The sequence below is a fragment of the Lacerta agilis genome, chromosome 6 (genome assembly GCF_009819535.1).
Source record: "Lacerta agilis isolate rLacAgi1 chromosome 6, rLacAgi1.pri, whole genome shotgun sequence".
Lineage (NCBI taxonomy): Eukaryota > Metazoa > Chordata > Lepidosauria > Squamata > Lacertidae > Lacerta > Lacerta agilis.
In genome coordinates this window covers 74,191,436-74,208,053 of record NC_046317.1, presented here as the reverse complement: position 1 = coordinate 74,208,053, position 16,618 = coordinate 74,191,436, and the positions used below count along the sequence as shown (strand labels likewise).

Sequence of the window (16,618 nt, the reverse complement as noted above, 5' to 3'; positions counted from 1 at the left end):
TGAATGGTGTTTCCCTTTTAAACTCATGATTTTATCTCCTTCCTCTCTCCACCCCACCCCTGCCAGGTTTAACAGGCAGTGTGTTGTAGACAAGGACAAAAGAAACCAATGTCGATACTGCAGGCTAAAGAAATGTTTTCGAGCAGGAATGAAGAAAGAAGGTGAGGTCTCGTTGTGTGTCACTGACGGCAGCTTCCCTCTTATTGTGTGCCCAAACTGTAGGCAGCGTAGTCTGTAAACCAGCCATGTAGGCCACTGGGTTATGAAACGGATGCCTTCGCCTTTCCCTGCACATCTTTGCAGTCCCACACCTGCTTAACTTCTGCCGTGCTGCAGCACCAGGTGTTCTCAGACCATTTGCTGTGCCAGCTGCTGCTCCTCAGTTTTCAACAAAACCTGAAGGCAAGACAGCAATTTTTCTCCCTGATGCTACACTAGCATTTGACCTATTCAGCAACTATTTATCAGCAAATGAATAGCTTTCTTCAGGGGTGGGGAAACCTATTTCCCTGCTCACAACCACCATCCAAGCCTACAAACCAAGTGAGACAATAATATCCATGCCAGTTCGCACCTGAAGGGATTGTTTTGCAATTCCAATAGAAGCTCCCCAAATCACTGTTTCAACCTTTGTCAGCTTCTGAGGATGCAGGGTGGGGAGCATGCAGTATTTTGGGATATGTATCAACTCGATCCTTGAGAGGAAATGGACTATTGTGGGAATTACTAACATGGGACAGATGAAGTGGTTTGAACATTTGATATCTACTATATAAAAAGTTCCAAGTATAATTTTTCATTGTTTATTCAATTTTCAATACTGCCCTTCATCCGAAGATCACAATGTATTCAAGATTAGGAATGGAAGAAAGAAGCTACTTCTTCACACAGTGCATAGTTCAGATGTAGAATTTGCTCCCACAAAATGCAATGAAGTCCATCTTAGATGCTTTAAGAGGGCGGCTGTATGCTTCTTCCTGCCAACCATTGGGGAGCAATAGTAGGAGACTGCTGTTCCTTTGCATGTCCTTCTTGTGGCCTCACCAAAGACATTTGGTTGCCCGCTACAGGAAACAGGATACTAAACTAGTTAGTCTTCGGTCTCCCCCAACAGGTCTCTTTTTATTTTGTTATGATTCTGGCCCAAACGCACCTGATAAAGGGGGGCTCTGTCTTGCAAAAGCTTATGCCGTAATAAATACGTTAGTTCTTTCATAAGCCACAAGGTGCTTTGTTTTGGCACGGTTTTTGTGCTTTAGATCAGGCCCCAGTCCATAAAATGGTTAGGCTGGAATAAATCTGTCTTGTCTTAAAGGTGCCAGTAGGCTCTCTTGTCACTTTTGCTGCAACAGACTGATGTGATTAACCCCAAACCCTGGAGATTCATGTTCCTTCCACAACATTAGTTATTATAGTTGCATCAGTGGGCTAGAGCATTTCTGTGGTTTGTGCAAAGGACAGAGGAATTTTCTCTTTTCTCTCTAGAGTGCCTACTCAACTTGTATTTGCCTGTTAATATTCAATAGAAGTTACATTAGGTCCGTGACCAGCTAAATACTGAGTAAACATTCAGAATACATCATGCCGTGACAGAGCTGCGGTGGATCCCGATAACACATGGCGTAACCTTGAGCGCCTCTGTTAACAGCCGCTGACTGCAGGGTTTTAATTTCAGCACAGGCTCATTATAGCCATATTATCAAGCAGAATGATATGACTAGGAAATAAATCTGGAGAGGCACAGGTGTAATAGTAACAATCAGATATTGTTTGATATCTCCATTAATCGTGGAGTTATCATAGGTGATAGTTTAGGCAACTCCATGACTCGGCAAACTTGGCTAACCTCCCAGGAAGTCGCAAGTGGACTACGTGTCTTACGAGATCCTAGAAACAGGTGGGTAGCCGTGTTGGTCTGCCATGCACACGAAAGCTCATACCTAGAACAAACTCGGTTGGTCTCTAAGGTGCTACTGGAAAGAACTTTCTATTTTGTTTCGAGATCCTAGAAGTGTGCATGCACACGAAAGCTCATACCAAGAACAAACTTAGTTGGTCTCTAAGGTGCTACTGGAAGGATTTTTTTATTTTATTTTATTTTGTTTCGAGATCCTAGAACACAGTTCCCTGGTGCACTTAAAAGAATCAAAACATTTTGGAACACTTACAAAGGAAGTGGTGCTTGGAGTTTATTGATTTAGGAAAGAAAGCTGACTATGGTCACATCAACATTTAAATCACATGGCTTTCCCCAAAGAATCCTGGGAACTGCAGTTTCTTAAGGGTGATGTAGCTCTGTGAGGGGTAAACTATGGTTCCCATGATTTTTTGGTTGGGGCACCTTGTGCCTTAAATGCATGGCATGGAAGTGACCTTAGCGTGGAGATGGCAGAAGTTTATAACATTGCTTGTAGTGTGGAGAGAGAGCTCTTTTAAGCTAAAGAACTCAAATATCTGAAGACAATTCCCATTGCGTTTACTTCCTTAGATTAAGGACATGCATTTATCTGGATGTTTCATACATATATTCCATTCTTTCTTTTACTTTTACCCACTTTAAATTGTTGGAGTAGGGCAGATGGTGGTATCACCACCATCACCCCTGCGTTTCCAAACTACAGGATTTAAATTCTAGAATCATAGAATTGTAGAGTTGGAAGGGACCATGAGGGTCATCTAGTCCAACCTTCTGCGATGCAGGAATCTTTTGCTTAACGTGGGACTCAACCCTGAGATGAAGAGTCTTATGCTCTACCAACTGAGCTATCCCATGTTGTATTAAGATGCAATTGTGTTCTATTAAAACGTTATTATGTTGTATAAAAGCAATGACAAAAGTGTATGAAGTGATGACAGCTTCATGCTTTGTCTTGTGCTTCTGGTAGTAATGTGAAGTGTTTTGCGCTTTCATTTTTGGGATCGTTTTTTTGCTTGTTTTGGTTTTGCAGCTGTACAGAACGAACGCGACCGAATCAGTACTCGGAGATCCAGCTATGAAGACAGCAGCTTGCCGTCCATTAACGTTTTACTGCAAGCAGAAGTTCTCTCACAACAGGTACGTCTTTTATTTTAGAATGTAGCAAAATAATCATCATTTTCGTTTTCTTTCCAGTTCAGTTCAGGGGTGCCCCCCAGACCACCAGTATTTTGTGGGACGGGTTCAAATACATAACCAGATGTTAGTTTCGCACAGTTAAAATGGATTATTAAAGGGCTCTGATGCCCTGGCACAACAAACCTGCTTTCAAAAATTGGACTTTTCTTGGTTGGGAAAGTGGAGTGGAAATGCATGGGAAACTGTGGGATGAATGAATGATTAATGGGAAGACGTAAAAACACCTTGCAAACAAATCAGGATGAATGCTCATTGTTATACAGGTATAACCTTCCCATAAACCAATTGGAATGAGTGCTCTATAAAGGCCAGATGTAGTTAGTCACCATGTAAGCCAGGTTTCCTCAAACTCAGCTCTACAGATGTTTTTGGCCTACAACTCCTAGGATCCCTAGCTAGCAGGACCAGTATTCAGGGATGATGGGAACTGTAGTCTCAAGACATCTGGAGGGCTGAGTTTGAGGAAGCCTGATGTAAGCTTTGTGCAAGCAAATCTGGATGAATGCTGAATAAAGAGGTTGTCTGGAGGAGCCTGTGGTCTCTTCAACAGACACCTGTAAATTGAAAGCCACTTTCAGGCACCATAAGCCTCTTGTGCTGCAGTACTGTATACATTTATTTGGGAATAAGCACCACTGCATACAGTTGAGCAGGCATAGGGAAACTCGGCCCTCCAGATGTTTTGGGACTACAACTCCCATGATCGCTATCTAACAGGACCAGTGGTCAGGGGGGTGGGAATTGCAGTCCCAAAACATCTGGAGGGCCGAGTTTGCCTATGCAGTTGAGTTTACTTCTTAATAAACGAGCATTGAGTTGCATGGTTTAGTCTCTGGCCGGGCAGCTTCCAGTTTGATGGATTACAGATGACAGAGGGAATACCCAACAGATCAACACAGTACTCGTACAACCACGTTTCCCATCTCAGTCATAGCATTGCATATGCTATCAGCAGCTTCCTAGATGCGAAATGCTGCCCTGAGGAGTCTGAGAAAATGTAACAGAAGTGCCGCCTCAAGGGAAGGAAGGTGCTTAGCTCTTGTGAAACAAATAGCAACTGTGCATTGACTGCACTGAAAATGTGAACTCCGGGAAAGGCCCCCAAACTGGGCAGATACTGATGAGGGACTTCTTTCCCATTGGCCCGGGGTCATCCAGGATCAGTATTATTGTATTAAATCTTGCAGGTTCACTGTACTAAACAGCCAGGTTTTTGTTTTGTTTTATACAGTACCATTGCTTATTTGATGACATTTCTAGAGTTGCCAAGATTGCATCAAATAAAACTGCTTGGGGCAGATTAAGGTGGTGCTGGGGGTTGCTTTCTAGGTTGTTTCGGAGACACATTTCTTTCCCAAACGGAACTGGGATCTTTGCATCAACATGGGAGAAGGAATAGCACAAAAATGGTCCTGGGAGAGCAAAGGAGGAGGAGAGAAGAAGCAAATGAAATGGCTGAAAGGAAGAGAACAGTTGACTGGGGAGGATGGCTTGGATTTCAGTGTGTTTTGCGGGGGTTGCATACCATGCATGCAGGTGGACTTCTTCGTTGCCAGCGCCGTCTTAAGTATATCCGGCGCTGTGGTGCAAAGATCCCTCCGGCAGCACCCCTCCCCCGTTTCCCAGAATTGCCGACCTTTTTACGCCGCTGCCGACAGCTTTGCGGGGCTGGAGGAGGCAGGCAGCAGCTGGTGGGCGGCTTCTCTGGTGGGGAAGAGACAGGGGCTGCTTCAGCGAGGTGGGCGGGGCGACGAGCTGATGCTGGGAGGTGCCGCGTCCAGCCTCCACCTCTTCCCTGACGCCCTCCAGAACTTGCCACCCCGGCGCCCCGCACCACTTGCCTCTATGGGCAAGACGCCCCTGTTTGTTGCAAACAGACACACTGAAAAAGGGCATTCACTGAGATTGATACTCGGCACTTTTTAATGTATTTGTCATAAGATGCATGTTCACACTCCCCTGGTGGTCACTTTGCACAGTGCTTTCTCTGTCACTCAACTTGCTTCTTTCTCTCATCGGCTGGGGGATCTTAAGGCTCCAGGGAAAACCTACTCTAAACACTGAACTATATTGTCTCGTATCTGGATATTTGCTGCTCAGGACTAGCCAGGATTGGAAGGCACCCAACAGGGAGGAAGCATAGCCCAAAGCATCTGTCTAGAACTTGAATTGCACTTCTGCTTCCCATCATAAAAGCAGATCTGTACATGACTTTATAGCTCATCAACTGGAGCAATTATGGCTCAGTTGGTTCCCTGCTGAATGTGAACGGCTTCTGTTGGGAAGCATTGTGTTTCAGTGATGCAAACAAATGTTATGCAGTCTCTGTCTGCTATCTTTAGTAGCCTTTACACACACACACACACACACACACACAAACAATCACTGGATGCTGTGCTGTGCTCATCGACTGAGAAACATTTTTGTGTGAACTTCCCTTTAGGACCATCTAGAAGTGCTCCGAGAGCATTCGGCTTTAGGACGTTGCAACTGGAGCCAAATCCCAAACAGATTAATGCAGCAGCATTTCAGTTTAAATGGGTTTAGCATTTGAGCAGGGAAGTCACCTTCCAAATATTGCTAGACTTCAACTTCAACCACCTGTCATCATTGGCCATCCAGGCCACGGCTTCCTCACAAGGCTAGCTAGCAGAGTATTTTGAAGAAATAGGGAGGTGGGGGAGACAAAATCTAAAGCCTGGCTTGTTTGTGGATCATGGCATTTGATGGAGAACAGATTTGACCTTGGTTAGAGGGCAAGAGCCTTTGCAATTCTACAGCAAAAACATAAAGAAAGGTGTTTCAGATTCTCACATAAATTTGTCGCACAGGTTTTTATTTTTGTTGTTTGTGCAGCTTCCTTTACAGCTTACCTCTCCCTCTCCCTCTGAGCAACGTTAGGTGAAACTTCTTTCTCCCCCCCTGCAGATATCGTCACCAATTTCAGTGATCAATGGCGATATCAGAGGGAAGAAGATCGCAAATATTGCAGACGTCTGCGAGTCCATGAAACAGCAGTTGCTAGTGCTAGTGGAGTGGGCCAAGTACATCCCGGCCTTCTGTGAGCTTCCTCTGGATGATCAGGTGAGCCGGTTATTGGGAGTCCTATTCGTCCTAGCTGAAACTAAATGTTGGTTTTCCTGTTCCATTTCTAATAATTCAGTGCAAGGCCCATTGTGACACTCACCGTGCAAACGTGAAATATCATCTCCTTGCTGGCCATTGACACACAGCTCTTTGGAATAATTCCAGTGAAACAGTATAATTTAAAAAAAAAAAAAACACCTAGAAATCTAGTAATATCAGAGTCCAGTGTTATGGTTAAGAGAAAGCCTGGGCAAAAGGATATGTCTTTTCAAGACATCTGAAGCAAATTGGCAGATAATGCTTTCCATGTGGCTCAGAGGTGGGCATTCTACAGTACAGAGGCAACTACAGAAAATGCCCATTCTGTAGGGTTCTTTGCTGTTGGTAGAATTTCCCCAGATGATCTAAGTCAGGCTTCCTCAAACTTGGCCCTCCAGATGTTTGGAGACTACAATTCCCATCATCCCTGACCACTGGTCCTGCTAGCTAGGGCTCATGGGAGTTGTAGGCCAAAAACATCTGGAGGGCTGAGTTTGAGGAAGCCTGATCTCCCAGGTTCATACTGGGGCAGGTGGTCCTTTAAGTAAGCTGGTCCTGAGTTGTTCTGGCCTTTATATATTAGTAGCAAGGACTTGAAATGTCCCGGTAGCAAATTGGCAGCTGGTGCAGTTCCTTCAGCACAGGTCTAATACTGTATGTGTGCTTCCAAGTACTCCATGCAGCAACCTGTCTGCAGCGTTCTGCAGGAGCTGCAGCTTCCAGACCAGTCTCAAGGAAAGCCCCACATAGAACTCACTGTATTTGCCCAGTCATTACCAATGCATGAATGACTGTGGCGGAGTTATCCGTGTCCAGGAAAGGGTGTAGCTATTGTACAACCTAAGTTGATAAAATACTTATGAACTATGACTCACAGGGGCTGCATGCACATCAAAGCTGAACTAATGCAGAACCAGCCCTTGAAAATGACTGATAATAATAATAATAATAATAATAATAATAATAATAATAATAATAATAATAATAATAATTTATTTGTACCCCGCCCATCTGGCTGAGTTTCCCCAGCCACTCTGGGCGGCTGTGATGCAAGCAGACGTTGTCGAGTATTTGGCCCGCAGGGATTACTTCCTTACTGCCAGCAGCGCCTGCATTTAGAGTTGTACAGCAGAGCAAAGTGGGTTGATAGGGCCCCCTGTTTTCGTTTTTGAAAGCTGTGTGCCTTTGACATCAGGGTACCTTTAAATCAGAACTCTGTTTGGACAGATTTATTTCCTTAAGTTCGTTCCCAGTGGTGAGATCTAAACCTCCGGAAAATAATGCCCTCTCCTCTTTCCTTCATCTCTTTCATCGCAAGATATTTCTTCATGTTTGTTCAGTGTGTACAGATGGGCCCATCCCTATAAAGACACCCTTTCCCAAATCCTTTGGTTAATGTTTAGTGGTTGTTTGCTGCACAGCTGAAGTCCCGGTTGGACATTAAGAAGCATCCATGCCACACTGCGTCTTAGTATTAACCTTCGTTTCCACAGATTTCTTCTTTTAAAAAACAGAAGTGGGACAGGAGATACAGAACATTCTTGGGGATCACTGGAGGGCATAAAGTGACAGAATGCAATCATTAACAACAGAGCAAGAGTAGAGGGTTTAAGAGAAAAACAACAACCACGGGTTGCTCATCACAGCAAGATGTCCACAGTCAGCAGAGAAATTAATTACATTTAGGCTGCAATGCTAGGCTTGGGGAGGGTAGTCCAACATGTGGCCATTTAAGCGACCTTATGGGTCCCTTAGGTGGGACGCGGGTGGCGCTGTGGTCTAAACCACAGTGCCTAGGGCTTGCCGATCAGAAGGTCGGCGGTTCGAATCCCCGTGACGGGGTGAGCTCCCATTATTCGGTCCCAGCTCCTGCCAACCTAGCAGTTCGAAAGCACATCAAAGTGCAAGTAGATAAATAGGTACCGCTCCGGAGGGAAGGTAAATGGTGTTTCCGTGCGCTGCTCTGGTTCACCAGAAGCGGCTTAGTCATGCTGGCCACATGACTAAGGACAAACGCCGGCTCCCTCGGCCAGTAAAACGAGATGAGCGCCGCAACCCCAGAGTCCGCGACTGGACCTAACGGTCAGGGGTCCCTTTACCTTTTATGGCTCCCTAAGAGAGCCCTAATGTCACTGGATCCCAACCTCTGGATTGGAGGGCCAGCATTATTTTACTTGTTTACGAACTAGGCGCAATCTACCTTCACCTTTGCACGTGTGTGCCCTCAGGAGAGGATCTGCATAGGGCTCAATGGAGCATTCTTTCCCCCTCTGCAACTGGACCCTGGGGACAAGCTTGCAAAGGGGGTGGTTGAGCACCTCTCACATATGCATCTGAGTGCTGCTCTGTTCCAGGGGCCTTTGTTGCAACCGGTTATTCCTGCTTTCGGAACTCTGGTCCCCGAACATCCCAGCCCTGAGTGAGGAAGGTGGCTATATATCATTGTTACGTTAGTCTTTAACCTCTACTGCCTTGCGGGATATCTCCGGGAGAAGAAAAGGCTGAGGAGTAAGCCCTACAAAAATCCAGATTAGAGTCCCTAAGATGGTTGGATGGCACCTTGTACGCCTCCTTCCAGCAACTCCTGCAGCCAAGCTGATACCAAACATATTGCTCTGCTTTCCTTTGGACCATATCAGTGAGGGGGGGGGTGTCTTGATGTCTGGGCAGCCTAGGATCTCCATACACACTGCCCAGGCTTGTGCCCTGGGGAGGACACTTTAGTGATGCTAATGCAGCAGATTGACTTCACCCCTGCAGGTGCACTCCATTGTCTCTTGAGACAGACAGGTGCCAACAACAACTAGTCCCCAGAAGTTGATGAAAGATCAGGCCACGTTACCATGCAATTTAGAGGTCCCCCCCCCTCCATATCCTGTTGAACATGAGACAGACTGTGCCAGTTCCTGAAAAACAGAAGCTGAGTACTTCCCATATGGGAATTTATAGGAAGTTCTCACCAGCCTACTGTTGTAGGTGATGCCTGGGACACTTGTGTAGGCAAACATCAGCAGAGAAAGGGGAAGGAGCGAAGAAGACTCCATTGATCCCCTTCTCTGGGGAGAGCTGTGCATGTGCTCTAACAAGCAAGTTCCACTCGAATTGCTATTCCTCCGTGTAGTGTTCCTGCCCAAAGAAAACAAATTCCCTTATGGGTCATGACGTTAGATGCCCAGCTTATATTGTGATCCTTTCTATCATGTGGTCTTCAAAGGAGCAGTTCAGCAAGCTGCAGTTTCTGCGCTCTTCTTCTGTAGGTAATCATCTCTCTCTCTCCCTCTGCCCTGCCATCTATCCTCCTCTTGCATCAGCCCTCTGATAATAGGCCTTTGTTCCTCCAGGTGGCTTTGCTACGGGCCCATGCAGGGGAGCACCTGCTACTGGGAGCTGCCAAGAGGTCGATGGTGTTCAAAGACATCTTACTCCTAGGTAAAAGTGCATCGTATAACGACATGCCTCCCATCTCCTCCTGTTAAAAATACTGTAATGCATTGCCTTTTTTTCAGTGTGGGGGTTTGGAAGGAAGCAGGCAATGTACTGTATTTTTCCATGTATAACATGCCCCTGTGTATAAGACGCCCCCTATTTTTTGGCTCTCAAAATTAAGAAAATGCACTGTGCACTATCTGTGTATAAGACGGCCCCTTATTTTAAACTTCAAAAATTTAGAAAAAATATAGTCTTTTTTTAAAAAAAGTTTAAAAATAAATCTTTATTGAGAATTATAACATTCATACATTAAAAACAATGCTCAACAAAACAAACATCACACACACACATAACCATAATACATCAAAAAGAAAATTGAACAAAACAAATCATACATATTCATTCATTCATGCTATCTATTAATAAAATATCAATATTCACTACTTAAATAAATAAATCATAACCAATCCAAGTTAATCATAAATCATAATACCTAGTCTTATACACAGAAAAATACGGTAATCTGACAGGTTTCTTTGCCACCTACCGCACAGGTGGGAAACCTCAGTTTCAGGGACCAAATGCCCTCTCTGTTTGGCCCTTGGGACTCTCCCCAGGCCACACACCCTCCTGAGTTACACCCCTCACCAGCCCTGCTTTATACCGCCCCCTTGAATGTTTTTGCCAGGCTGGAATGTGTCATTGAACTCTGATAATGCTTCTTGCTTGCTTGGATGTCTGCGTGTGTTTGTGTTTGTGTGGAAACTAGCCTACTGTACACAAAGGTGTAAAGGGCACATTTGCTGGTTTGCCCACTGTTGCCTCTGACCCCACCCAACACTGGGATGCGGCCCCCTGAAAGGGAGCGTGGCCCTCGAGTGCAAAAATGTTCCCAACGCCTGATTTGATGGCTTTCAGTTATCTCTACAGTTCTGTAAGCAAACATTATAACATGAGGGTATATTTAGGCGGGGTGATTTAAGAGCTGAATGTGTGTTGTAACAGGCATCACTCCTTTGTCCAACTTTGCAAGAACTTTTCACCAGAGGTAAAAGTGGGACGTAGGTAGACATTTTGAGTTGCGGTTCCTTTCTCCTGCCTTCAGCTCTGAAAAATAGAGAACCACCTCCCATCTGTCCCCAGCCTAAGCTACCCCCGCAAAGCAACACAGCTGCAGCAGTGGGACTTTGCAATGACTGAACTGGCAAGCCTGCAGTCTTTTTGATGAAAAGTAACTCTCCCCACCCCCCACAGGCTCCATCCAATTTTTAAAAAATATTTTCGGTGGGTTTTGGAAGTAGAAAATCCATTTGCTCAAGGCAAGCCATTTATAGAGTGGAATTGCTGATGAGAAACATGTTTAGGATCCAGTTTAGACTTCAAGCATGCTGCTATTTCTCCTGAGTATATCAGTGAGTCATTTTTTGGGCAGTGGGAGAGGAAGCAAAAATCAGGATGGCCAGATACAAAAGATGTCAGGGCTCCTGTACTTTCAGAAACAGTGCAGAAGATCCATACCATGCCAGTTACATCTGTTGAAACTCCGTTTTCTAGACTACTGTCAAAGGTACAGAAGCCCTGGCGTCTTTTGAACCTGAGCATCTTTTTTTGTGGACTGAGGAACCAATTGTCTACTTCTGCTTCTTTGTCCTCTGAAAGAAAATAGTAGTGCAGTACAAAAATGTCATAGCTCAACAAATTCCTTCCCCAATTCCAGACATCTGGATCGTAGAATCCAAAGCAAGGCCTTATTGATGTTGCCATCACTGGGGGCTGTCTAATTGACAGTAACCTGTGCAGGGCCTTTTCAGTGGTGGTTCCCTGTTTGTGCAATACCCTCCCTTGTGAGATGCATTTGGTCTCCCTCCCTGTTAAATTTTGAGAGAAATTCAAAAACATCCATATTTTATTTACCCAGGCACTTGATACTTAAACGTTTTATCATTGCTATGTATGCCACCCAAGGCTCCTTTGGGAGGAAGGGCAGGATATAAATCGTAATAATAATAATAATAATAATAATAATAATAGGAGGAGGAGGAGGAGGATTGTGGATTACAAATAGTGAACAGTGACGATTTTTGATAGAATTGGGTTTTAATTAAAACAAACAACTCTCCTGCAGGAAATGACCACATAATCCCCCGTAATTGTCCAGAGTTGCTGGAGATCAGCCGTGTGGCTGTACGCATCCTGGATGAGCTAGTGCTCACATTCCAAGAGCTGCAGATTGACGAAAACGAATACGCATGTTTGAAAGCCATCATCTTCTTTGATCCAGGTGGGTGCTGATTTTTCAGTAACTTGGAAGAGGCACCTAAGGCTGCTTCTATGCCCCAACCCCTTTAACACCGCTGGGGAATTGCTTTTCTACAATGTGTGGGGAACAAAATTAAAATGAAGGTGCCGCAGAATATAGGACTGTATTGTCTAGCAATGCCCTTCCTCGTGGCCAAGTTCCTCCTATAATGTTTATTCACGAATAAGAACCATTCAGTAAGGTTCCCAACAACATGAGTGCAGGTGAGGGAAGTAGAGGAAGTGAATAGAGAGGTGTTTTTTTCTCCTAGATGGCAGAACATCTGGCGAAGATGAATGGGAGAAATTCAGGACAGGCAAAAGGAAATAATTCTTCACACAACATTTAGTTAAAATCTGGAATATGTAGTGATGGCTGCCATCTTGGATAGCTCTAAAATGGGACTAGGTAAGGATGATAGATAACTAGTTAAAGCACAGGTGTCCTGTGTTGCATTTGTTCACCCTGTTTCATAAGCTGGAGTTGTCACAATGTCCCTCTATTTGCTCATGCAAAGTCTGTGTTAGTGCAGGATGAGGAGAATGAAACTGGCACACCTTCCCCAGTGCCTGCCAAAGGAGTTTGAGCAATGCAAGGAACAAAGTGCTTCAGAAGACCATCCAAAATGGCCCAAGTCAATGGCACCACCCACTTGAAACTGCGTATTTCTTGAGAAATGCCACAGTCCGTAATTTCTGGCGGTTTTTCCCAGATGCTAAAGGGCTGAGCGACCCCATCAAGATCAAGCGAATGCGGTACCAAGTTCAGGTCAGCCTGGAGGACTACATCAATGACCGGCAGTATGATTCACGGGGACGCTTTGGGGAACTCCTCCTCCTCCTGCCCACCCTCCAGAGCATCACTTGGCAGATGATTGAGCAGATCCAGTTTGTCAAGCTCTTTGGCATGGCCAAGATCGACAACCTTCTGCAGGAGATGCTGCTAGGAGGTGAGTGTTGACCGTGCAGGAAGTGGTTGTGGTTTTGGGGGGGGGTGGCTATTGAATTTCAGGGGCTCCTTCAGATGACCATCTTATTCAGCATCCATCCTGATTAGCGTACCCAAAACTTACACAGTGCTTAGACTATGTCCGGTTTTTATGGAGCATTGGTCACGATAGATTTTTGAGGCCGTTATAGGACAATGAGCATTCATCCTGATATGCTTACTGGACCTCTCCTTAACAGGCTTCAGGCTCTTTGGGAAATCCAAGCATTTTGTGTTGCCCAATTCCATTTAGGACAGGGATCCTGTGCATTTAACTCAGCTAGGAACAAGCTGGTTGTACTGTAGGGAACTGGGTTTGCCAAACAGCCGAAAGTGGAAATGATTCAAAACAAAGTAGGCGAGAAGTTGCAGGGGAACAGCAATAGAGGGGATAGACAGGTTAAGCAACCCTCATCTGCTGAGTCTCCATTTCAGAGGTCACAGTCTCCCACCAAAGCAAAGCTTTCCCACCAGCCTCACAGACCTGTCTGTGGAGACCCAATACAGACTGCCAGTGTTTTTACAGCATGTAAAGTGACATTTGCCTGGTGCCTCCTTCATATAATATAGTCAGGTGGTTAAAAAAAACAACTATTTTGTTTTCTCAGGTTTTTAATCAATTAAACATGGCTGGGTTGTTGGTTTTTTCAGCCGCTTTGGAACTGGTATTGTTACGCTATGTATTGCTTTGTGCTGTATTCTCTGTTTCATCGAATTTTGCATGTAACCATTTTACTGCGTTTTAATTTTTATTTTTAAAGAAGAACTATATCTGCATATTATGCAATACTTAGAATAATATATATAATTTAGGGTCATCGAGTGACACTCCTCACGCTCATCACCATGCTCTTCACCCGCACCTTATCCAGGAGAACCTGGGGACAAACGTCATTGTGGCCAACACAATGCCTGCTCAGATGCACAATGGGCAGCTGTGTGAGTATTCCTGCACAAGAGAACCAGCTCTCTAAGTATGCCATGCGTGTTCTGAGTCGTGGTAAACCGAGTAAGTGGAGCTAGTATGCAGATTTATCAGTTTGCTGGAGTAACGGGAGCAACATCTCCCATAATGCTCTGCTCTCCCTAACACCAGTAGGAAAGGAGAAGCAAGGAGACTCAGTCAGGCTTTTTAGAAAACACAATAAAACCCCCTAGGATGGTGTACATGATTACATGAGTACGTGAAGAGGGAGAACACACATCCTTCAAAGAAGAAGAAGAAGAAATATTTAAAATTTAAAATATTGAGAGCCAGTGTGGTGTAGTGGCTAAGAGTGGTATACTCTTAATCTGGTGAACCGGGTTCACATCTCCGCTCCTCCACATGCACCTGCTAGGTGACCTTGGGCTAGTCACACTTCTCTGAAGTCTCTCAGCCCCACTCACCTCACAGAGTGTTTGTTGTGGGGGAGGAAGGGGAAGGAGAATGTTAGCCGCTTTGAGACTCCTTCGGGTAGTGATAAAGCGGGATATCAAATCCAAACACTTCTTCTTCTTCTTCTTCTAAAAGGAAAACGTTCTAATATTGATGTCACAAGAGCAGAAGGGGGTAATGTTTTATTTTCCCCGCTTTTAAAGAGGCTACCTGAGTGCATGAGTACATAACAATATTGGGCATGTACATCTAATCAAAAGTAAAGAAAAGACTTTTGAAAATGCTATTGAACCTGGTAGGATTTACCTCTAAGTAAACATGCATTGGGTTGCACTGTTAACCTTCTTTTGATGTGATCCTTTATACTCTGACTGATTCTGCACAATGCCTTTTATATATATATAAAACAACATTTTTTTTTTTCTTTCAACAGCCACTCCCGAAACTCCCCAGCCTTCCCCACCCGCTGGCTCAGGAGCTGAACAATACAAACTACTTCCTGGGGCCATTGCAACTGTGGCCAAGCAGCCTAGTTCAATCCCTCAACCTGCCATCACGAAGCAAGAAGTCATCTAGCATCCAACCAAATGAATGTATCAGATGCCACAAAGACCTTGATGAGGGAGACAAACCCTTTCTCATTCCCATTTTGATCACTCTGGAGGTTGAATATTCACAGAGGCATCCCAGGGCACAAATGCATCGAATTGTTATTTGGAAATTGGATGGGGAGAAAGCCACCTCCCCAAAGCTGACTCTGCATGTGGAGAACATCTGCACCCGAGCATTGCAGAACGTATGAACTAGCCTTGGTGGAAGTCTTTATCCTATAGAGCCAGATCCCAAATTTCAGATCCGCAGGCGACTATTTCAAAAATTGCACTGACATGCTTGTTTCATCACTGCCACTGAGTTACACCATGTTATTGTGTTTATTTCACTTCAAATCTCAACTTTTTTTTATTTAAAAAAGGCTTCTGAGTGAAAGGGAGGGGTGGACACCTTCACTGCGGGATCTCTAAATAGCTACAAGCCCTCTCGTGACAATCCCAAGCAGGCATGGTGGTCCACACTAAGGAAGAGGCAGAAAGTTTGACCCGGGTGTTGCAGAAGTACAGCCTCTTTATTGCCTTCTCCACAGTTCCACTGCCTTGGGGCAGTAGCAGAAGCAGGGGCCAGGACTAGATGCTTCCAGTGATCTTCAGAAATAAACAAAATTCAGTGGCCAAAGTAGTTGGTGGTGCTTTTTCCACCTGGTGACTGGTGATTTCTATGAGGAAGTAGCAGCTTGTTTGAACAAAGCATTGGCTTGCTGGATCAGACCAAGATCCATCCAGTCCAGCATTCTCTCCTTCAAACAGCAGTCAGCCAGATGCCTCTTGGATTTACAAGTGGCGCATGAAAGTGGATGGTCTTCTCTTGGCTATGCTCTTCTTTTCCTCACTTGGTACTCACATGCATTGTCTCTGCACATGGAAGTCCCATGTCTGATAAAGCAGTCCTCCTTGAATTTGTCTAGTCCTTGTTGAGACTGTGAGTTTTGCCTTGTTGCTGCAACAGAGCCAAGGTTCCCTTTATTTGAGTGGATGCCTGTATGTGGAAGTGCTACACAAATGTCGATTTCAATGTCATCCTTCATTCAAGAGATAATTCAGTTGCATTAATGATGCCAGATTCCTCTGCTTCAGTGAATCTCCTAATCAAGCGACCCACTACCGGCCTCGTCCATTTCTTGTCCCTATTCATAATGATCCCAGGTGCTACTTTGTTGGGAATTACGGAGAACAAATGAGGGGAAGATTTGAGGGAGACGCAGGTTCAACGCTGGCACCAGCGAACCTTTCTCCTAGGCCTAGGCACTGCCGAGGAGGTTGATAAGCCAGGGTGGCATGGGCCATGTGCACTTTTTGCCAGAATTCACGCTGACTGCACTGTGATGCAAACCATCTCCTCTAGATGCAAAGTTTCTACCTGATCTTAAGCCCTTGCTGCCATGCCCCTTGGGTAGTATTCTCAGTTATGAGTGGCAGCCATCTTGATGCACCCACTGTGTGTGGCAGCTCATAGAAACACAACACAGACTGCCGTATACAGAGTCAGACCATCATCCTCTCCAGCCTAGTATTATTCTGCAAGCCTGATGTAGACATCTTTCCCAATACTACAGCTAGAGACCTAGAGACCCTTTTAATTAGAGATGTTGGGAATTGTACCCGAGACCATCTGAATGCAAGGCATGTGCTCTGCCATCGAGTCATCGATCCTCCCCTAAACACAAGAATTG

At 45.0% G+C, this 16,618-nt stretch overlaps 1 protein-coding gene across 2 annotated transcripts in view; it reads left to right on the top strand.

Moving 5' to 3' along the window:
- Window positions 1-14,999, top strand: part of HNF4A (hepatocyte nuclear factor 4 alpha) — a 60,930-nt gene extending 45,931 nt beyond the window's left edge. For both annotated transcript variants that reach the window (XM_033153454.1, XM_033153453.1), the window contains exons 3-10: window positions 67-161; window positions 2,949-3,055; window positions 6,044-6,199; window positions 9,583-9,670; window positions 11,796-11,951; window positions 12,682-12,918; window positions 13,770-13,895; window positions 14,768-14,999. In XM_033153454.1, coding sequence (XP_033009345.1) covers window positions 67-161; window positions 2,949-3,055; window positions 6,044-6,199; window positions 9,583-9,670; window positions 11,796-11,951; window positions 12,682-12,918; window positions 13,770-13,895; window positions 14,768-14,910 — 1,108 coding nt within the window. In that variant the 3' untranslated portion in view covers window positions 14,911-14,999. The remainder of the gene's footprint in view (window positions 1-66; window positions 162-2,948; window positions 3,056-6,043; window positions 6,200-9,582; window positions 9,671-11,795; window positions 11,952-12,681; window positions 12,919-13,769; window positions 13,896-14,767) is intronic.
- Window positions 15,000-16,618: the final 1,619 nt, after the last annotated feature.